At 43.3% G+C, this 23,593-nt stretch overlaps 1 protein-coding gene and 1 pseudogene across 1 annotated transcript in view; one reads left to right on the forward strand and one right to left on the reverse strand.

The window, feature by feature from the left end:
* Positions 1 to 2,005: 2,005 nt before the first annotated feature.
* The window catches only part of LOC111154092 (additional sex combs like 2, transcriptional regulator), a 144,644-nt gene continuing 123,056 nt past the window's right edge, over positions 2,006 to 23,593 (forward strand). Inside the window, 1 exon segment of the mRNA XM_022513466.1 lies at positions 2,006 to 2,143. Coding sequence (XP_022369174.1) covers positions 2,087 to 2,143 — 57 coding nt within the window. The 5' untranslated portion in view covers positions 2,006 to 2,086.
* On the reverse strand, positions 20,833 to 21,230 carry LOC111154093 (annotated as a pseudogene).

Consider the following 23,593-nt stretch of genomic DNA (forward strand, 5'->3'; position numbering starts at 1 on the left):
ACTTGCTAAGCAGGGAAGGACTTGATCCAGTACTCCAGGATCATAACCTGAGCTGAAGGCAGTTGCTTAACCAACTGAGCCACCCAGGAGCCCCTAATTTATTTATTTAAAGTAGGCTCCAGGGGCACCTGAGTGGCTCAGTCATTGGGCATCTCCCTTGGGATGGGGTCATGATCCCAGGGTATGGATTGGAGTCCCTCATCGGGCTCCCTGCTCAGCAGGAAGTCTGCTTCTCCCTCTCCCAATCTCCCTGCTTGTATTTCTGCTCTCACAGTCTCAAATAAATAAATAATTAAAAAAATAAAATTAAAAAGTAGACTCCATGACCAACGTAGGGCGAGAAGTCAGAGCCAAGATAAAGAGTCACACACTCTACCAACTGAGCTAGCCAGGAGCCCCTGAATCCTCTTTTCAAAAATGCACAATTACACACAAAATATTGTTCATAGTTTTAGGAGGTCCATGAACTTCTGACACCGAACCATGGACTCCAAGTTAACGATTGCTCTCACCATTCTTTCCTTCCAAGAGGCAGCCTCTCAGTCCTATTTTAAAATATAGTAGAGGGCTAGATTTACTCTGGTTTCTCTTCAGATAGCATACATCTTTCGCCTTTTACTAAACTAGACCGGAAACAATTTCTGGAAGCAGATGTATTTTGGAGAACAGGAGGTGTTAGTACACACATTCGTTTTACTTTGCAAAGTATAAAAACATGGGTAACACGATGGAAGATGCCACATTCTGGATTCTTCAGGAGGATGCTATGGACACTACAAATAATGATTTCCGACCACAGACCTAGATGAATCGTTAAGCAAATATTTATTCGTTTCCTGATATTTGCAGGCATTGTGCCAGTGACTGAGGTCACCCAGACAAAAAAGACACCATCCAGGTCCTTGATGAGACTCTTCACTTGAAAAAGCCCGGATGTGGGGCGCCTGGGTGGCTCAGTGGGTTAAGCCTCTGCCTTCGGCTGGGGTCATGATCTCAGGGTCTTGGGATCAAGCCCCGCATTGGGCTCTCTGCTCAGCGGTGAGCCTGCTTCCTCCTCTCTCTGCCTGCCTCTCTGCCTACTTGTGATCTCTCTCTCTCTCTCTCTCTCTCTCTCTCAAAAAAATAAAAAAAAAATAAAAAAAAAAAAAAAAAAGAAAAACCCGGATGTTAATTTGTGGCCTTTAAAAAAAAAAGCAGGGGGTGGGGGCGGGGAATCATCTAAGTTTGAGAGACATTGGTGGAGCCGGAAAAAGGGATCAGAGCTGATGAACTGATTCTTGTTTCTCCACATCCTGGACAGATGAGCTTCGTATGTCACTCAAACTCATCCCTCATCTATCGAAAGGGGGTAGTAAGCAGATCAGAACTGTTGCAAATCGTTAAAAAGATAACCTTTGTAAAAATGAACATGGACAAAGAAAAAAACACAAGTAGGAGGCTTATTGAAAATGACAGCCAGGAAGATCGTCCTTTGAGGTAAAAGTCCGGCTCTGCCAATGTTCTAAACCCACCACGGCGTCCAGCACGCGGTCAGAAGACACTCCCTAAGCCTTCCGGGATGGATCAAGTTCCGCTTCCGCAGGCAGATTTTCACTGTAGGCGTGAGCGCAGAAGGGCCGACGCACATCAGCGTCGGACCTCCCTCCCGCGCATGCTCCAAAGGATAGGCGGCGAGCGGAAGGGCGGGGGAGTGAGTAGACGCCGCGGACCGCCGGCTCGTTCGCTCTGCAGGCCAGCGCGGGAGGCGGGGGCGCGCGCGCGCACGTTTGCGCGGCCGGCTGCGTACAGTAGTGACGGCCGCGCGGGAGCGGTCACGTGACCGTAGCGGCTGCCTGTACAGTAAGGACCCAATATGGCAGCGGCGGTAGCAGTGGCAACGGCAGCAGGAGGACCGGCCGCCCCATAGACCCCCCCGCCCCCCCCGCGCACCACCCCGCCGCTTCCTCTGCTTGGGTGCTCCTCCGGCCTGACTTCCCCTTTCTCCCACCTTTCCCGGCACCGCGGGAAAAGCATCGCAGGGCAGAGCAGGCAGGGAGGGCGGCCGGAGCCCGGACACGGGAGCCTCCCAGTCAGTTCAAGACCCGACATGAGGGAAAAGGGCCGTAGGAAGAAGGGCAGGACCTGGGCGGAGGCCGCCAAGACGGTAAGGGGGAGGGAGCGAAGGGGAAGCCCGGGAGAATTTTGTTTCCTCGCCGCCTGCCGGTCGCAGGGGAAGGGAGGTCATTGGCCCAGCGACCCGGCTTAAGGGGGCACAAAACCGCGCGGAGAGGGCGGCGGTTAGTGTCGGGGTTGTGATCCCTGTGGGAATGGAGGCGCCCAGCGGAAGAGGGTCGCTGCGGGGCTGTGCCTTCTCCATGCGTCTGCAACGAGTCCCCTTGGTGTTTTGAAGCTGCCTTTCGGGGTCACGTCGCTCTCACCTCCACTCTGTGGTAGCTCCCGCCCCGGCATGGGGAAATCTGTTGTGCTTGCACAGTAATCGGTTCTTCTCCCTTGTGCGGTTGAAGAGCCCCCATTGGATGCAGATAGGAGAAGGCTTGTGCGTGCACCCAGCCCCGGAAAGAAGAGAGGAGCGCTGGATCTTGGTAGAATTTACCCGCTATAGCAGACATGCCGCCTGGCCCCGGGTCCCCTGCTCGTCTGGGCTCCCAGATCCAACGTGAGGTCACGAGGCTCTTGTTTTTGTTTGCTGTTGAAGCTGAAAGTGCAGGAGGTGTTTAGAAACGAAGTAACAGGTGGGACTTGTAGAATTTTTTTTTTTTTTTTTTTTTTTTTTTTTTTTCAGTTTCCGTAGAGACCTACTCTGAACAAGGCAGCAATGCATGGTGGGACGTGTAGTTTACCCGGCCTTGACTTTTCCGTAGTTAAAGTGATGGTGGTGGGTTCACGAAGTTGTAATTAGTAGGTAAAAGCATCTATTTTTTCCCCTAATTTTTCATAACGGGGTTTAGAGGTAGGATTTAAGTGATCAGTGGTGAGACTTTTATTGTGTTGTATGAAAAAAATGAAAAGCGTGAATGTATGTAGAAATGAAACATTAGGCGATGCAGTAGAAAAGTAATAGGACATAAAACAGCAGCATGTTAGTGTTGAAAACTGAGAAAGTGTGGAGATATTATCTTTAATGGTGAATCATGTCAGTTTTACTTGTATAATATGGAGAACCTTCCTGAATGAACCTTTTTTATATGATGTACGGCTTGTTTTTTTAAATGAGGTTTTTTTTTTTCTAATTATGAAAGTAATAAATGTAAACTGTGGGAAAATTTGGAAAATTATAGGAACGTATAAAGAAGAAAATAAGAAATCACTTATTTCACCCCTCAGCTATATCTGTTAATGTTTTGTTATATTACTATCCAGTCTTTTTTAATTTATTTCCCCACTTTTGGATCCTGCTGTTTATTCAGTCTTGTGCATTTTTGTAAACCCTGTGCATTTGTTTTGTAAATTTGATGTGATAGGGGATAGATGAGTCTTAAGCTTGTATTTGTTTTAGTTGGAAATGTGAAAAGTTAGTGAATTAATAAAAGCACGTTTTATTTATTGAGTGTTTTCACTTAACAGTCTCTCTTCATAATTGTGAGTGTGCTGATAGTTTCCTTCTAAAAGATAAACTCTAGAAATAATTTTTTTTGGAGGTGAGGAAATTGCTCCTTCATAGAAGACTGTTAAGCTCTCTTCTACTTGATGAGTACCTCAAGACTTTTTCTTTTTATTGAAAAGATAGCAGATTTTAATTATAGGTAAGCCGACCACAACCCTAATTATGTGAATTAAATCTCTAGAATCTTAAGAGTACTTTTGAATTATGATCTCTTTGGATAAAATCGTCTAATCATTAGGAGATGGTGACAAGTAGGAAAAATTTGCATTTGCTGATTAGATTTTCCTATAATTAACATATTTGTTCATTCATAATAAACATTTCATGCCTAGCTAGCTATGCGGAAAAATAGTATCTAAAAGATGGAAAGGCTCGTTTATTAAGTAGAGTACTGAGTGAGTTCTTGAAGGGATCAATATATTAGGGGCTTGGTATTATTATTTGGTTCTGGCAAATGTAAGGCCTCAATCTTAGTAAAAATGAATTTTAGAAAGAATGCTGACACTAAAACTTTTCTTTCCCTAGTAGCAAAAATGTAAAAAATCACCCTACTCGTTTTGGTTTATCATCTGTAAAGTGAGGAATTAAACTAAACACCTGTATTCAAAAGATTTCCGTTTGTAGGAAGTCCTATTTAGAAGTAAATGTAGAGGGAATAGATAAAAGTAAATCTTTAATATTTCAAAATAATGAGATCAGAAAATCAGTGATTTGGCAAATGGAAGTAACTTTGACCTAAATTAAGAAATGCTGCATATATTTATAAGATTAAGAGGACTAGGAGAAGTATATCTTAAGAAACTTATTTCATAAGCATTAAGGTCAAATGTTCTAGGAACAGTTTCAGCAAGGAAAGAATAAAGTTATTTATGAAAACAAGCAATATCTTATTTCACTGTGTTCTTGGTACATGCATTGTAGAGCTGTCTTGTTTTGGGAGCACTGTTAAAATGGGGTTATATTTCTGACCAATAATATAGCAACAGATAAATACAATTAATTATATATGAATATATCCATGTATGGTGTAAGGTAGTGTGTGGATGTGTGAGAGCTACCTATTGATGTAAGGTTATTATGAACAGTCTGAAAAAACAAGATAATAAGATTCATAATTACTGTTAGATAGTAAAATTATGCCAAGAGGCTGATTAAATAAAGTGTATAAACTGGTTCCAGTAACTAGGGACACCAGAGAGAGGGATAATAGAGTTGAGATTCCACAGAACTTGAATGTCATTCACCACATTGGACCATCTCCCAACTGATCTTATATTTGCCCTATATAAATACACTAGTTATAAAAGCAGTACTCATTTAGTTAACAGCCACACATGTTTTAAATTTGAAGGGTGAGTGATGGTGATGAAATGATTTGGATCTATAGTATAGAGTTTGGTGCAGTTTGAATAGAAAAATTTGTAGTAAGCCAGAGATCTTGAGGACCATTACACTGAACTGTGTGCACACACAGATATGCTCATTCTTTAAACAAAACAAAGCGAAACAAAAACCAAAACCCTTGTATCGTCTAAATATTTAATGATATCCCTGAGTAATTTAGCTGTTTTTATAAAACAGAGCTTTTGAAATAGTACAATCTTGTTGATCCCGTTTTCTCTTTTGACTTTTCCCTTGTTATGCACCACAACTAGGGAAGCATTGTCCTAAAAGGACAGGTTTGTTGTGATTGTTAAGTGGAGGGGACAGAGAGACAGACCATAGAGTTACACACTTAGGAGTACCTTTGGATATCTTGGGAATAAGGTGATCAGAGTATGAGGAGTGAAGTATGGGTGTTAGAGGTGAGGAGCACAGCAGTCTGTCTTGTAGATCTTTTTTTTTTTTAAAGATTTTATTTATTTATTTGACAGAGAGAGATCACAAGGAGACAGAGAGGCAGGCAGAAAGAGGGAGGGAAGCAGGCTTCCTGCTGAGCAGAGAGCCCGATGCGGGACTTGATCCCAGGACCCTGAAATCATGACCTGAGCCGAAGGCAGTGGCTTAACCCACTGAGCCACCCAGGCGCCCTGTCTTGTAGATCTTTAGCATGTGGTTTTTCGATTTAAGAAAAGGTGGCTTTTTTTGGGGGGGGATGCTATCTGTAGAGTTCCCTTAGTGGATAATATTATTTTGAGTGTACATAGATTTTTATTTTTGTCATTTACCTAGAGTTATTTAACTATGGGGAATAAGATGGAAGATAGAAAATTTCTGTTGGGGGCACCTGGGTGGCTCAAACGGCTGCCCAGCATCCTGGGATCCAGTCCCGCATCTGATCAGTGGGGACCCTGTTTCTCCCTCTCCCACTCCTGCTTGTGCTCTCTCTCTCTCTCTGTCAATTAAATAAAAAAAATTTTTTTAATTAAAAAAAATTTCTGTCAGAGGAATAATCAGAGGTTAATTACTTTGTGTAGGAAGTACAGAAAATGACTGGAAATAACTGGAAATACAGTGGGGGCGCCTGGGTGGCTCAGTGGGTTAAAGCATCTGACTCTTGATTTCACTCAGGTTATGATCTCAGGGTTTAGTGAGATCAAGCCGTGTGAGAGGCTCCCACTAAGTCATGGAGCCTGCTTGATTCTCTCTCTCCCTTTCCCTCAGCCTCAGTTGTGCGCTCAAGTGGGCATGTGCTCTTTCTCTAAAAAGAACCAAATATAATGATAAAAATATATAATGAGGGGCACCTGGGTGGCTCAGTGGGTTAAAGCCTCTGCCTTCGGCTCGGGTCATGATCTCAGGGTCCTGGGATCGAGCCCTAGCTCGGGCTCTCTGCTAAGCAGGGAGCCTGCTTCCTCCTCTCTCTCCCTGCCTGCCTCTCTGCCTACTTGTGATCTCTGTCTGTCAAATAAATAAATAAATAAATAAATCTTTAAAAAAAAATATATATATATATATATTTACATATAATGAATAGAAAGGTGTTTAGGAAAACATCTAAACAAAATATGCTTTAGAAAAAATAAAAGTCTTAGAAATTTTCAGGACCCGTGATCTTTATTGTAATTTTTTCTTAAAAATTATAAATACGAGGGAGGCTGGGTGGCTCAGTCCTTAAGTGTCTGCCTTCGGCTTGGGTCAGATCCAGCCCCACATGGGGCTCCCTGCTCAGTGGGAAGCCTGCTTCTCCCTCTCCCACTCTGCCTGCTTGTGTTCCCTCTCTCACTGTCTCTCTGTCAAATAAATAAAATCTTAAAAAAAGAAAAATTTCTGTGCATCTCCCAGAATTCTGTCAGGAGCTGAGAGAATAGCATCACATTTGCAGAATTCCTTGCTATTTCCTCCTCTACAGATTTTTTTTCTCTTAAAACTGCTGTGCAGTTTTGCTGTTTGTGAAAGGCATTGTGTTTTCACTACAAAAGCTGTTTGGGGGCGCCTGGGTGGTTCAGTCAGTGAAGCATCTGCCTTCGGCTCAGGTTATGATCCCAGGGTCCTGGGATCAAGCCCTGTGTGAGGTTCCTTGCTCAGTGGGGAGTTTGCTTCTTCCTCTCCCTCTTCCCACTGCTTGTGTGCTTGCTCACTCTTTTCACTCTCTCTAGTGAAGAAATAAGTAAAATCTTAAAAACAAATTAAAGGTTATTGGATATACTAAACTTAAAATCCTAAATTTTAGAACTCTTTATTTTATTGTATTTAAAAAAAAAGGATTTTATTTATTTATTTGGCGGAAAGAGAGAGATCACAAGTAGGCAGAGAAGCAGGCAGAGAGATACGGGGAAGCAGGCTCCCTGCTGAGCCCAGAGCCCAATGTGGGAATTGATCCCAGGATCCTGAGATCATGACCTGAGCCTAAGACAGAGGCTTAAACCACTGAGCCACCGAGGCGCCCCTGTTTTATTTATTTATTTATTTATTTATTTTTAGAAAAGATTTTATTTATTTATTTGACAGAGAGAGATCAAAAGTAGGCAGAGAGGCAGGCAGAGAGAGAGAGAGAGAGAGAGGGAGGGAAGCAGGCTGCCTGCTGAGCAGAGAGCCTGATGCGGGGCTCCATCCCAGGACCCTGATATCATGACCTGAGCTGAAGGCAGAGGCTTTAACCCACTGAGCCACCCAGGCGCCCCAAGATTTTATTTATTAACTTGACAGAGACAGTGAGAGAGGGAACACAGTGGGAGAGGGAGAAGCACACTTCCCCCCGAGCAGGGAGCCCCGTGTGGGACTCGATTCCAGGACCCCGGGGTCATGACCTGAGCCAAAGACAGACACTTAATGACTGAACCATCCAGGCATCCCAGAACTCTTCAAATATGACTTAAAAACAGCAGTATTAATTGCTTGAGTTTCTATCAAAATTGTATAGGCTCATTCATCAAACAGAAGAGTGTAAAGAGTTAATCTTTGCTGAGTCACTATAATGAAAATGGGATTAAGTGAAAGTCTGCATACTGAAATATTGAAAATAGAGTGACCATACTGTAGTTAAGTATGGTTGAGAGTTCAAATATAGCTTTCTGGACTTTAACCCTGAATATGGCGATAGACATAAATATGTATACCTATTTATATTTTATGTACAGTTCTGAAACTTGCTTTTGGTTATGACTATCAATGGATGCTTTTTTTTTTTTTTTTTTAATTTCTTTATTTGACACAGAGAGAGCACAAGCAGGGCGAGTGGCAGGGAGAGGGAGAGGGAGAAGCAGGCTCCCTGCTGAGCAGAGTCCATTATGGGGCTTGATTGCAGGACCTGAACTTAAGGCAGCAGCTTGACTGACATCATGGTTGGGTTTTAATGTTATGATTTACATATCTGCCTCATTCTCTTTAATGTTTTCTTAATATTCCATTGTTTTTAGATGTACCATCATTAAAAAATCAGTCCTTAGGCATCTGGGTGGCTCAGTCTTTAAGGCTCTGCCTTCAGCTCAGGTCATGATCCCAGCATCTTGGAATAGAGCCCCTCGAGCTCCACATTGGGCTCCCTGGTCAGTGGGAAGTGTGCTTTCCCTTTCCTAGTCCCCCTGCTTGTGTTCCCTCTCTTGCTGTGTCTCTGTCAAATAAATAAATAAAATCTTAAAAAAAAAGAAATCAGTCCTTGATTTTTTTTTTTTTTAAGATTTTATTTATTTGACAGAAATCACAAGTAGGCAGAGAGGCAGGCAGAGAGAGAGGAAGGGAAGCAGGCTCCCTGCTGAGCAGAGAGCCCGATATGGGGCTCAATCCCAGGACCCTAGGACCATGACCTGAGCCGAAGGCAGAGGCTTTAACCCACTGAGTCACCCAGGCATCCCAGTCCTTGATTTTTTTTTGACATATAGGCCATTTATAGGTTTTTTTCCTTTAATACTTCAGTGTCTACAAGTGGGCAGATATGTATGTATGCATGTACATTGTATGTGTGCATGTGCACGTGCATTTGTGTGAATGGAATAGTTAAAGAGTTTGTAAACTTTGAGTTTGTGCCAGTTTATATTCCCCTCTAAAATTTTGAAGGTTACTGTTTTTTTCCTACTTTTCTCTTTTCCAAGGACTTTCTCAATCTTTACTCTTTGCCACTTTGATATACATTTCTTTTATTCAATAGAACTTAGTAGAAATGTTCTGTATTCTCTATTGTGCGACACAGTAGCCGCCAGTCATATGTGGCCATGGAGAACTTGAAATGTGGCTAGTGTAAGGAACCGAATTCTGAATTTTTTTTTTTTAAAGATTTATTTATTTGACTGAGCGGGAAAAGGAACAGAAGGGGGAGTGGGAGAGGGAGAAGCAGGCTTCCTGCTGAGCAGGGAGTCCGACGCAGGGGCGCAGGGCTCTATCCTAGGACCCTGGGATCATAATCTGAGCTGAAGGCAGATGCTTAATGATTGAACCACCCAGGCGCCCTCTGAAATTTTTTTTTTTTTAAAGGTTTTATGTATTTATTAGAGCGAGAGAGAGCATCCTCACACAAGTAGGCAGAGGGGCAGGCATAGGGAAAGGGAGAAGAAGTAGGTTTCCTGATAATCAGAGTCTGACGTGCAACTCTATCCCAGGACTCTGGGATCATGACCTGAGCCGAAGGCAGATGCTTAATGACTAAGCCACCCAGGCACCCCTGTAAATTTTAAAAAATGTTTAGTTTGAAAGGCATATCTTCCTTAAAGAAAATATGTTTTACTCTGAATAAATAAGGGCAATTTAGTTTATATTTTAGTAAGACTGTGCTGGTGGAAGACAGTCTTTGCTTTTTTTTAAGTAGGCTCCATGCCCAGTGTGGGGCTTGAACTCATGACCCGGGGAAAAAGAATCAATTGCTGTGTAAACTAGAGTAAGAAGAGTAGCTGTATAAGCTAAGCCACACAGATGCCCCTAAAGGCAAGAGGGGCCTAAAGGTTTACATGTTTTTTTAACTCACTTTTTTGTGTGAGTGCTAAGTCTTTTTTTTTTTCTCTCTTTACCTTTTTTTTTTTTTTTTTTTTTTAAAGATTTTATTTATTTATTTGACAGAGAGAAATCACAAGCAGGCAGAGAGGCAGGTAGAGAGAGAGAGGAGGAAGCAGACTCCCTGCTGAGCAGAGAGCCCGATGCGGGGCTCGATCCCAGGACCCTGAGATCATGACCTGAGCCGAAGGCAGCGGCTTAACCCACTGAGCCACCCAGGCGCCCCTCTCTTTACCTTTTTAAGTTGGAGATAAAAAAAGAAGATCCTGTTCAAACTTTCAGGAGAGCACCATTTGAATAAAGTTAGTCAACTTTAATAGTATTGTTTGCTACAAAAACTGGTCAAGGTTCTCTTGTTCTTGGAAAGAAAATTATTCCAAGATACACCACGGTATCCAAAGACTCTTTGAGTTATTGTTGGACATGGGGAATTTTCTTTCCTGTTTTCTTTTTCCTTGCTTTAAAAAAAAAAAAAAATGTTATAGAGGACGAGCACGCATGCACATGGGTTGGGGGAGCAGAAAGAGAGAGAGAGAGGGAGAATTTTTTTTTTTTTTAAAGATTTTATTTATTTTTCTGACAGAGATCACAAGTAGACAGAGAGGCAGGCAGGGAGAGAGAGGGAAGCAGGCTCCCTGCCGAGCAGAGAGCCTGATGCGGGGCTCGATCCCAGAACCCTGAGATCATGACCTGAGCCGAAGGCAGCGGTTTAACCCACTGAGCCACCCAGGCGCCCCAGGAGAGGGAAAATCTTAAATGGACTTTCCATGGAGCCAATGTGGGGCTTGATTCCATGACCCTAAGACTACTCTGAGATTACCACTTGAGCCAAAATCAAGAGTCGGGTTCTTAACCTACTGAGTTCCCAGGCACCCCTTGACATTGGGAAATTTCTGTGATAATTCTTACTTCTGACCTTGCTTAAGAAAGCTAAAATTGGGGGTGCCTGGGTGGCTCACTCAGTGGGTTAAAGCCTCTGCCTTTGGCTCGGGTCATGATCCCAGGGTCCTGGGATCGAGCCCCGCATCGGGCTCTCTGCTCAGTGGGGAGTCTGCTTCTTGCTCTCCCACTCCCCCTGCTTGTGTTTCCTCTCTCATTGTGTCTCTCTCTGTCAAATAAATAAAATCTTAAAAACAAAACAAACAAACAAAAATTGGCTAATGGTAAATGCACATGTACTTAGTACTAGGCATCAGGGAACACTCATAAAATCTTATGGTGTCTTTTGAGTAATTTGATCCATCTTTTGGTAAAAATAATGTGGAAATAATGTTGAATGTTGTCAAATTTTCATTTGAAAATTCTTTGGCTGCTGACATTTAAAACTTGATACTTCCTTTAGAATGGACTGTCACTGGAGTTCACAGGTTGGGATGGCCCAAATCATCTTGAATCTTTAACCCACTGGTGTCTGAATTGTTTAGTAGCTGGTTTAGCTATATTCAGTTTCAAGTAAAGTGCTTAATGGTGTTAGTGACATTTCTAAATAGTAATGTAAAAATTGTAATGTGTTCTGTTGATTTATAGAGATTAATTTCCTGTATGATTTGAGTGGTTCAGACAAAATTTTTTTTTTTTTTAATTTATTTGACAGGCAGAGATCACAAGTAGGCAGAGAGGCAGGCAGAGAGAGGAGGAAGCAGGCTCCCTGCGGAGCAGAGAGCCCGATGTGGGGCTCGATCCCAGGACCCTGGGATCATGACCTGAGCCGAAAGCAGAGGCTTTAACCCACTGAGCTACCCAGGTGCCCCTCAGACAAATTTTTAAAGAAGATTTTATTTATTTATTTTAGAGACAGAAGGGGAGGAGGGGCAGAGGGAGAGGGAGAAAATCTCAAACAGACCAAGTGTGGAGCCTGATGCAGGACTTGATCCCAGGACCCTGTTATCATGACCTGAGCCCAATCAATAGTCGGATGCTTAACCAACTGAGCCATCCAGGTGCCCCCAGACAAATTTTTATATTTAAATGGATTTTACCTGTGAAATACGTTAATGTATTATGAAAGGTTTTCTCTTCTGTATTGTGTGTATAATATAAAAAAGAGATGGATTACAAGGTAAAGGTAATAGGAAAACAGTTTTCAGATATATCATTAATCACTCAATAAAAACATGACAGGTAAAATAGGACTATATTATTTATTTATTTATTTATTTATTTTTAAGATTTTATTTATTTGACAGAGAGACAGCAAGAGCAGGAACACAAGTACGGGGAGTGGGAGAGGGAGAAGCAGGCTTCCTGGTGACCAGAGAGCCTGACTCGGGGCGCGATCCCAGGACTCTAGGATCATGATCCCAGCCAAAGGCAGATGCTCAACAACTGAGCCACTGAGGTGTCCCAAAATAGGACTATTTTTAAAAAAGATTTATTTATTTTATTTTGGCGGGGAGGGACAGAGGGACAAAGGGAGAGAGAGAGTTGAACAGATTCTGTGCTGAGCGTGGAGCTGGATGCAGGGCTTAATCTTACGAATCTGAGGTCATGACCTGAGCCAAAATCAAGAGTCAGACTGAGTCACACAGGTGCCCCTGGACAGGTTATTTATTTTTATTTTATTTTATTTTATTTTATTTTTTAAAGATTTTATTTATTTATTTGACAGAGAGAGATCACAAGTAGACGGAGAGGCAGGCAGAGAGAGAGAGAGAGAGAGGGAAGCAGGCACCCCGCTGAGCAGAGAGCCCGATGCGGGACTCGATCCCAGGACCCTGAGATCATGACCTGAGCCAAAGGCAGCAGCTTAATCCACTGAGCCACCCAGGTGCCCCTATTTTTATTTTTATTACTATTTTTATTTTATTTTATTTTATTTAGATTTTATTTATTTATTTATTTGTCAGAGAGAGAGGGAGAGAGAGAGTGGGCGCGTGCGCGGGAGGCAGGCAGAGTGGCAGGTAGAGGCAGAGAGAGAAGCAGGCTCCCCACAGAGCAAGGAGCCGGATTCGGGACTTGAGCACAGGACCCTGGGATCATGACCTGAGCTGAAGGTAGAGGCTTAACCCACTGAGCCACCCAGGTATCCCTTTTATTACTATTCTTTAAAAGTTTTATTTATTTATTTGACAGACACAGTGAGAGAGGGAACACAAGCAGGGGGAGTGGGAGAGGGAAAAGCAGGCCTCCCACTGAGCAGGGACCCTGATGCAGGGCTGGATCCCAGGATCCTGGGATTGTGACCTGAGCTGAAGGCAGACGCTTAATGACTAAGCCACCCAGGTGCCCCTTTTTATTACTATTTTAAAAGATTTTATTTATTCATCTGACAGCATAAGCAGGGGGAGCAGCAGGCAAAGGGAGAGGGAGATGCAGGGTTCCCGCTGAGCAGGGAACCCAATGTGGGGCTCCCTCCCAGGACCCTGGGATCATGACCTTGAGCCGAAGGTAGATGCTTAACGACTGAGCCACCCAGGCTCCCCTGTATTTTTTTTTAAAAGATTCTTATTTTTAAGTAATCTACACCCAATGTGGGGCTCGAACTCAAAACCGTAAGATAGGGTCACATGCTCTAGAGACTTGAGACAGCCAGGTGCCCCATATAATGCAGATTTTTATTAAGTAGGTCTGTGGTGTAGCCAGAGAGTCTGCATTTCTTTTTTCTTTCTTCTTCTTTTTTTTTTTTTTTTAAAGATTTTATGCATTTATTTGAGATCAAGCTTGTGGGAGGAGGAGCAGAGGGAGCAGGACAAGCAGACTGTGCACTCAGGGCAGAGCCCAACACAAGGCCCAATCTTACAACCCTGAGATTATGACCTGAGCTGGATCCAAGAGTTGGATGCCCAACCTGCGCCACCCACCCCCAGAGATTCTGCATTTCCAACAAGTTCAGGACATGGTGGTACTTCAGTGGAAGGACCACATTTGGAATTTTAGGGATTTACACTAAGCTTTCTCAATTTTCCTGATGTTAAAATAGAGTTAATAATAGAACTTAACCGGGGCGCCTGGGTGGCTCAGCGGGTTAAGGCTTCTGCCTTTGGCTTGGGTGGTGATCCCAGGGTCCTGGGATTGAGTTCCGCATCGGGCTCTCTGCTTGGCAGGGAGCCTGCTTCCTCCTCTCATTCTCTGCCTGCCTCTCTGCCTACTTGTGATCTCTGTCAAATAAATAAATAAAATCCTTAAAAAAAAATAGAACTTAACCGTTTGGGGCATTAGGTGATCAGGTTAGAATGTATGAAAAGTTCTTATATAATGCCTAGTATCAGTACTGCTTATTGATATTACTGGAAAGTTAACAGATGCATTTTTTTTTTAAAGATTTTATTTATTTATTTGACAGAGATTACAAGTAGGCAGAGAGGCAGGCAGAGAGAAAGAGAGAAGAGGAAGCAGGCTCCCTGCCGAGCAAAGAGCCTGATGCGGGGCTTGATCCCAGGACGCTGGGATCATGACCTGAGCCGAAGGCAGAGGCCCAACCCACTGAGCGACCCAGGCGCCCCAACAAATACATTGTTTTAAAAGATTTTATTTGACAGACAGAGAGAGAGAGAGAGATCACAAGTAAGCAGAGACAGGTAGAGAGAGAGAGGGGGAAGCAGGCTCCCCGCTGAGCAGAGAGCCTCATGCGGGGCTCGATCGCAGGACCTTGAGATCATGACCTGAGCCAGAGGCAGAGGCTTAACCCACTGAGCCACCCAGGCGCCCCCAAAATACATATTTTAAATTATGTTTTGTTTTTACGTTTTTTGAATGGGAAAACTAAATATTGTGAAGTTATTTCTTAGAAAATAAGCACAGGTTTGAGACTATTATTATTTTTTTTAAGATTCTAATTATTTATTTATTTGACAGATGAAGATCACAAGTAGGCAGAGAAGCAGGCAGAGAGAGAGGAGGAAGCAGGCTCTCCGCAGGGTGGAGAGCCCGACGCAGGGCTCGATCCCAAGACCCCGGGACCATGACCCGAGCCGAAGGCAGAGGCTTAACCCACTGAGCCACCCAGGCGCCCCGGGTTTGAGACTATTTAAATGAAAAGCCATTTAACCTCACGGACCTCATTTGCCAGTTGTTTCCCAAGGTGAATGTGGAATCACACAGAGAGTTAAACTAGCTTTGAACAACTCTGGGAACTCACTGAAAGATCCATCTCCTGCTTCAGGAGATTCTGCACAAAATCCTGCTCTTGACTTAGACGTTGTGAACTGCATAAAGAGGGCCATGTGGCAAGGAATGACAGGCAGCTCCTGGAGCTGTGTGACTCCTGGGCTAGTCAGCAAGGAAACAGAAAGAGACTTGAAACCTGCCAACAAGGAAGCTTGTTAGGAGGTTTGGAAAAGAACCCAAAGCCTCAGATGAGTTCACAGTCCCAGCTGATACTTTTTTTTTTTTTTTAAGATTTTATTTATTTATTTGACAGAGAGAGATCACAAGTAGACAAAGAGGCAGGCGGAGAGGGAGAGAGGGAAGCAGGCTCCCCGCTGAGCAAAGAGCCCGATGCGGGACTCGATCCCAGGACCCGGAGATCATGACCTGAGCCGAAGGCAGCGGCTTAACCCACTGAGCCCCCCAGGCGCCCCCCAGCTGATACTTTGATTTCAGCCTAGTGAGACCCTAAGTGCAAGACTCAGTTAATCCATGCTCAGAATCCTGACAACACAGAAGCAGAGATAGCTGGCTGGCGCAGTCAAAAGAGTTTGCAAGTGTTGATCTAAGGGCCCTGGATTTGAGCCCCACACTGGGTGTTGAGATCACTAAAAAAATAAATAAGCTTAAAAAACTGAGATAATTTATTGTTTTAACCTAAGTTTCATAATTATTCATAAATCATGGCAAAATAAATTTGTGTTACAGAGGTCGTATACTAGCAAACTGTAGTAATACTCAAATTTGGTGGGGAGGGGATTATGCAGGCTTGGTCTCAGAATATTTAAGCAGAGGGAAGAGCTGAAAAGAGGGAGACCAAAAAAATGCAGGGCATGTTTGATGCCTGGCTAATTTATCTGTGAGTATTGTATAATGAGAGTTAACGCCAGAACAGGTAGGGTGGGGCCAAAATGTGGAGAGTTGTAGAAGTTGGGCTGACAACAATTTTTATTCTAGGAGCCACAGAGAGTTTTTTTTATGCAGGAGATAACACATCTCTATTTGAGCAGTTTGGGTCATTTGTGAGATGAGGCTGTAGAGGGTTAGACTAGGGCTCTCTTGGATTAAAAGGGTTGGAGGAAGTATACATTTTCTTCATATCATTCAAATTTTTTTCTCATATCTATTCTACCTACACCTATCCCATTTACAGCTCTCCAACAGAAGCCTTTACCGAAGTTCTGCTGGTCTGAAGTTCTCACACAGACAGGAAGTTGTAGAATGCTGTTGAGCACAACAAGATGTTACTGCTCTTGAGATGAAAAAAGAAAGCAAAACTTCCCCAGTTGTTCTAGCTCATGTTGATTTTTCTTATTTCTGGATTCCTGAATGACAGTTCTTCCCATACCACTGTTTTCTGTACCCCTGGTCTTCAGGTTTGGGCAGGTGTAGAATCTGGGCTGTGTGTTGCACAACTCTAAGAAGGAGCCATTCATACTGTATTTCAGTGAATATTGTTTCCTGGAGTCAGATACTGTGGTAGCTCTGGGATGCATGATGTTCTTTGTGAAAACACCATTAAATATCTCTTATTTCCCATTTTTTCATTAAAAAATTAAAAAATTTTTTTAAAGATTTTATTTATTTGACAGAGATTACAAGTAGGCAGAGAGGCAGGCAGAGAGGAGGAAGCAGGCTCCCTGCTGAGCAGAGAGCCCAATGCAGGGCTTGATCCCAGGACCCTGAGATCATGACTTGAGCGGAAGGCAGAGGCTCAACCCAGTGAGCCACCCTCATGCCCCCATTTTTTCATTTATTATTGGATTTGGTTCATATCTGTTTCTTAGGTTTGTTTTCTAGCTGACAAGAGGTAGCAAATGACACAGATTTAATGAAAATGATTGTTTAACTTTCTGTGGACCTCCCACCAGGAATTTGTAGATTATTTCAAAGTGTGTATTTTTTTTGTTTTTTTTTTTTAGGTTTTATTTATTTATTTGACAGAGAGATAGCACAAGTAGGCAGAGCTTCAGGCAGAGGGAGAGGGAGAAGCAGGTTCTCAGTGGGCCAGGAGCACAGCTCCATCTCAGTACCCTGGGATCGTGACCTAAGCTGAAGGCAGACAACCGACTGAGCCACCCAGATACCTCTAATTCAAGGGGATTTGAAAGTTCTCTATGAAGAACAGTTAAGTTTTATGCTTTAAAGCTAATCTTAAAAGTGGTGTGAGCATATTTGTGATTTGAATTGTCTATGCCTTGAAATACTTATTTGTAAATAGTTTTACTCTACTTTGCATCATTTTTAGATATTTTCTTAGTCTGTATTAGACATTTTTGTCAGTCTTTTTTCTGATTAATGACCTAGATGAGGTTTGATACTTCAGAAATTTACTTCACTTTATTGTTTGAGCCTTGGTTCAGAGTTAGGATTACTATATCATTTTTCACTCTTTTGAGATTTATTTATTATCGAAGATTGGTTAACATACAGTATTGTATTAGTTTCAGTTGTACCATACAGCGATTCAGTAGCTGTCTATCTATTTATTAATTTGAAAAAAGATTTTATTTATTTATTTGACAGAAACAGAGAGACAGCGAGAGAGGGAGCACAAGCAGGGGGAGAGGGAGAAGCAGGCTTCCTGCTGAGGAGGGAGCCTGATGTGGGGCCTGATCCCAGAACCCTGGGATCGTGACCTGAGCTGAAGGCAGAGGCTTAACAACTGAGGCACCCAGGCGCCCCGCAATTCAATATTTATACATTTTGAAATGCATATAATTTGTCATACAAAGTTTTTACAATATCATTGACTGTATCCTCTATGCTCTACATTATATCCCTGTGTCTTAAGGCAGAGGCTTTAACCCACTGAGCTACTCAGGCGCCCCTCACTGACTCTACTGTTTGACACAATGTAAACATTTTGGGATATTTCCTTCTAGTCTTTTTTTTTTTTTTTTTTTAAGATTTTATTTATTATTTATTTGTCAGACAGAGATCACAAGCAGGCAGAGAGGCAGGCAGAGAGAGAGGAAGGGAAGCAGGCTCCCTGCTGAGCAGACAGCCTGATGCGAGGTCTATCCCAGGACCTGGACCATGACCCGGGCAGAAGGCAGAGGCTTTAACCCACTGAGCCACCCAGGTGCCCCTCCTTCTAGTCTTTGATACGTTTTCTTCTGCGTGGTTGTAATTAGTCTCTCAGTTTCTATTCTGGTTTTTCATGTTAAAAAATACTTCTATGTGTCATTTTGTGGTGTTGCTAATAGTAACCTTTTTTTATGGCTGAAGAATATTCCATTATGTGGTTATGTCGTAAATGCTCAACAGTATTAAAATGAGAAACTTAAAATGGCCACTAATGCTGTAGTGACTATCTTTTTATTTTCTACTTACGCACAGCCCTGGTACCTCATTCCATTATTTTCATTTAGAAGTTTATTTTAAAAATTCCCATGCATGGGGCACCTGGGTGGCTCAGTGGGTTAAAGCCTCTGCCTTCCGCCCGGTTGTGATCCCAGCGTCCTGGGATTGAGCCCCTCATCGGGCTCTCTGCTCGGTGGGGAGCCTGCTTCCCTCTCTCTCTGCCTGCCTCTCTGCCTACTTGTGATTGCTCTGTCAAATAAATAAATAAAATCTTTAAAAAAAATTCCCATGCAGTAAAAAATTAACCTTTTTGTTACACAGTTGTGTGAATTTAGCATATGTAACCACCACCACTATAGTAAGGTACAAGCCAGGAAACTCTTCTCTTGCTGTTCTGCTGTAATTACCCTCCACTTGCCCCTGACACTTGGCTACCAATGATATGTTCTTCATCACTAGTTTTGTCTTTCTGAGAATGTTATATAAATGCTATCATTTAGCATATGACCATTTGAGACTGGTTTGTTTAATTCACTCTAATACCTTTGAGGTTCATCTGTGTTGTTTTGTGTATTAATAGTTCATTCCTTTTTATTGCTGAGTGGTATTTCATTGTGGTAATGTATAATGGTTTAGCCCATTCACTGTTGAGGAATGGTTTGTGCTTTTGGCAAATAAGAATGGAGTTGCAGGGACGCCTGGGTGGCTCAGTTGGTTAAGCAGCTGCCTTCAGTTCAGGTCATGATCCCAGTGTCCTGGGATCGAGTCCCACATCGGGCTCCTTGCTCATCAGGGAGCCTGCTTCTCCCTCTGCCTCTGCCTGCCATTCTGTCTGCCTGTGCTTGCTCTCTCTCCCTCTCTCTCTCTCTGACAAATAAATAAATAAAATCTTAAAAAAAAAAATTAAAAAAAAAGAATGGAGTTGCAGTAAATATTTGTGGGCAGATTCTCCTTTGAACATTAAGTTTTCATTTTTCCAGGGTAAATATCCAGAAGTGGGATTGTGCATAATTGGTAAGTGTATGTCCAGCTTTGTAAGAAACTGGGAAGCTTTCAGAGTGGCTGCTTTCTCACCAGCAGTCTGTTTGAAATGTAGTTGTTTTTCACCCTCACCAGTGCTTGGTACTGTCAGCTTTTTTTTTTTTTTTAAAGATCTTATTATTTATTTGGCAGAGATCACAAGTAGGCAGAGATGCAGGCAGAGGGAGAGGGGGAAGCAAGCTCCCTGCTGAGCAGAGAGCCTGATGTGGGGCTCGATCCCAGGACCCTGGGATCATGACCTGAGCCGAAGGCAGAGGCTTAACCCACTGAGCCACCCAGCATTTTTTAATTTTAATTTTTTAATTTTAGCCTTTTTTTTTTTTTTTTAAGATTTTTTATTTATTTATTTGACAGATAGAGATCACAGGTAGGCAGCGAGGCAGGCAGAGAGAGAGGAGGAAGCGGGTTCCCTGCCGAGCAGAGAGCCCGATGTGGGGCTCGATCCCAGGACCCTGGGATCTGACCTGAGCCGAAGGCAGAGGCTTTAACCCACTGAGCCACCCAGGCGCCCCTTTAGCCTTTTTTTTTAAGAGATTTTTTTTTTTAAGATTTTATTTACTTATATAACAGAGAAAGATCACAAGTAGGCAGAGAGGCAGGCAGAGAGAGAGAGGAGCAGGCTCCCCGCTGAGCAAAGAGCCTGATGTGGGGCTCGGTTCAAGTACCCTGAGATGATGACCTGAGCCAAAGGCAGCAGCTTAACCCACTGAGCCACCCAGGCGCCCCTTTTAAGAGATTTTATTTGAGAGAGAGAGAAAGAGAGCATGAGCAGGAAGAGGGGCAGTGAGAGAGGGAGAAACAGACCTCAGACCCCCCCTACCTCCAGCAGGGAGCCTGATGCCGCAAATGGTCCCAGGACACTGAGAGCCAAAGACAGACAGACACTTAACCCACTGAGCCACCCTGGCACCCTGTTTCAGCCATCCTGATAAATGTGTAATGGTAAATCATAGTGATTTTGATTTCCCTATAGCTTATGTTGTTGAGCATCCTTTTTTTTTTTTTTTTAAAGATTTTATTCATTTATTTGACAGAAAGAGAGAGCACAAGTAGGCAGAGAGGCAGGCAGAGAGAGAGGGGGAAGCAGGCTCACTGCCGAGCAGAGAGCCCGACGTGGGGCTCGATCCCAGGACCCCGAGACCACGACCCGAGCCGAAGGCAGAGGCCCAACCACAGCGTCACCCAGGCGCCCCCCCCTTTTTTTTTAAATTTTATTTTTTATTTAAAAAAGAGAGACACAGTGAGAGAGGGTACACAAGCAGGGGGAGTGGGAGAGGGAGAAGCCGGCTCATGACTTGAGCTGAAGGCAGCCGATGAACGACGGAGCCACCCAGGCGCACCAGAGTGTCTTTTTTTTTCTTTTCTTTTTTTTTTTTTTTATTAAACTGAACTAAGTATCTTTATTGGGGAAAGCCAGGATTACAAGGGACAACTTAAGAGTTGGCATTGGGACCCTTTTTCTTGCCAAAGATGGACACAGTGTTGACAAAGCGCCGGTTGTGTTGCATCCGCCACTTGGCTCGGCCTGTCTTCTTCTTTTTCTCTTGTTTGGCCACCTTGGGAGTCTGCTCTTACTTTCCCAGCACGGGCCAGGGAACCATGGACTTCACCTCCAAGCGTGCAACCAGTTACTTCCAGGGTGGGTAGAGCCTCTACTCCACACTGACCCAGGGTAGCCTCATGGTCTCAAGGCATGCCTGCCAGGAACAGTACTTGATCTTGTGGGAACAGTGCCCTCCCCCGAGGCTACATGAGCCTTGGTCTGGGCGACTGTCTCCTGCCCAGTCACCCTGAGGGTGTGTAGCTACTGGGTGCAGACAAAGAGCTGCATGTCGGAGACAGAACTGCGGCCAGGGCAGCTGCTACCGTAAAAAGGGAGTCGTGAACGAGGAAGAAACAAGGGTGCTGTGTCCTCACTGCCTACTGTGTGCCATGTCACTCTCGAACATCTTTCCACGTGCTTATTTTCCAAATCTGTATCGTCTTTGGTGAAGTGTCTGTTTAAGTCTTCTGCCCACTGTTTAAGTGGGTTGTTATTGTTCTGCTGATGGTACTTGAGAATTCTGTATGTATTCTGGGTACAAATCCTTTGCTGGATATGATTTGCAGATACATTTTTTTTTCTTCTAATACAGGGGAAAGCATTCTGTCTTCGATTGTTAAGTGTACTAGCTATAGGTTTTTTGTAAACACTTACTGTCAGGTTCAGGAAGCTCCCTTTTATCTTTAGTTTACTAAGAGTTTTTGTTATGACTGGATGTTGAATTTTGTCTGATGCTTTTTCTGACTCAGTTGCCAAAATCATTTGCTTTAAAGTTTTAGACTGTTATTATGGTGGATGACATTGATTTTCAAATTTTTTTTTTTAAAGATTTTATTTATTTATTTGACAGAGAGAAATCACACGTAGGCAGAGAGGCAGGCAGAGAGAGGAGGAAGCAGGCTCCCTGCTGAGCAGAAAGCCCGATGTGGGGCCCGAACCCAGGACCTGGGATCATGACCCGAGCCGAAGGCAGCGGCTTAACCCACTGAGCCACCCAGGCACCCCTGATTTTCGAATTTTGAATTGGCTTTGCAATCCTTGGGGAAAAAATAATTCACCTGGTGGTCGTGGTGTATTATGCTTTTTATATATAATTTATATATAGCTGGATTTGCTAATATTTCTTTGAGGACATTTACAGTTCTGTTCATGAGGGATATTAATCTGTAGTTTTCTTCTATCATCTGCGTCTGGGTTTTGATATCGGGATAATCCTGATCTCATAAAAATCAGTTGAGAAGTCTTCCTCCCCTATTCTTTTATCATCATTCCTAGATCAGTATTTGTGGATTCACCTATTGCTAAAATTTACTCTTTTGTTTTTTCTTCTTCTTTTTAAAAATTTATTTATTTGACAGAGAAATAAATAGGCAGAGAGGCAGGCAGAGAGAGAGAGGAGGAAGCAGGCTCCCTGCCAAGCAGAGAGAGCCCCATGTGGGAGCGACCCCAGGACCCTGGGATCATGATCTGAGCCAAAGGCAGAGGCTTTAACCCACTGAGCCACCCAGGTGCCCCTATTTTTATTATTTTAAAAAAGATTTTATTATATTTGAGAGAAAGAGAGAGTGAGAGCACTGAAACGGGGAGCAGGAGAGGGAGAAGTGGGAGAGCAAGACGGAGAAGCAGGCTCCCAGCTGAGCAGGGAGCCTGATGCAGAGCTCGATCCCAGAACCCTGGGATAATGATCTGAACCAAAGTCAAACATTTAACTGACTGAACCACCCAGGTGCCCCCTTATTTTTTATTTTTAGGGAATGTGAGCAGCCTGGTAGGGAGGGAGACGGAGAGGGAGAGCGAGTCTTAAGTAGGCTCTGATGTAGGGCTTGATTTCATGACCCTAAGATCATGACCTGAGCTGTAGTCAAAAAGTCAGAAGCTTAACAGACTAAGCCACCCAGACACCCCCTAAAGTTTACACCTAACACTGGAAACAGTACTCATGACATTTTTGTGGTCATCCATGGACGTGGACGGTGTGGCAAAAAATTTGACTCACCTGATGTGGGTATTCCCACCTGAGGTCTCTGCTTTGCTTTCTTGTTTTACCTCTCATAGTGAAAATGTGTCCTTTTTGTGGCCTATGTAGTGCCTTGGCTTTTGCATTTTTGTTGGCGCTCTCACTGTTTAAAATGGCCCCCAAGTGTAGTGCTGAAGTACTGTCTGGTATTTATTTTTTTTTTAAAGGTTTTATTTATTTATTTGACACCGAGAGAGAGATTACAAGTAGGCAGAGAGGCAGGCGGAGAGAGAGGGAGAAGCAGGCTCCCCTCCGAGCAGAGAGCCCGATGCAGGGATTGATCCCAGGACCCTGAGACATTGAACTGAGCCAAAGGCAGAGGCTTAATCCACTGAGCCACCCAGGCACCCCACTACCTAGTATTCTTAAGTTAAAGAAAGCTGTTTTTTAAAAAAAAAAAAAGGCAAAAAGCTGTGATGTTCCTAATGGAGAAAATTGCCTGTGTTAGATAAGCTTTATTTAGGCATGAGTTTTACAGTGCTGTTGGCCATGAGTTCATTGTTAATGCATTATTAACATGTATTAAATAAAATATCTTCAAATAGAAGCACATAAAATCAAAGTTGTACTGATTGTTGACAAAAATGTGAGCAGTCTTTCAGGAACCTAACTCTATTTCCTCCAGGAGCAGTGT

Source organism: Enhydra lutris, unplaced genomic scaffold (genome assembly GCF_002288905.1).
Source record: "Enhydra lutris kenyoni isolate GAN:26980312 unplaced genomic scaffold, ASM228890v2 scaffoldscaffold35, whole genome shotgun sequence".
NCBI lineage: Eukaryota > Metazoa > Chordata > Mammalia > Carnivora > Mustelidae > Enhydra > Enhydra lutris.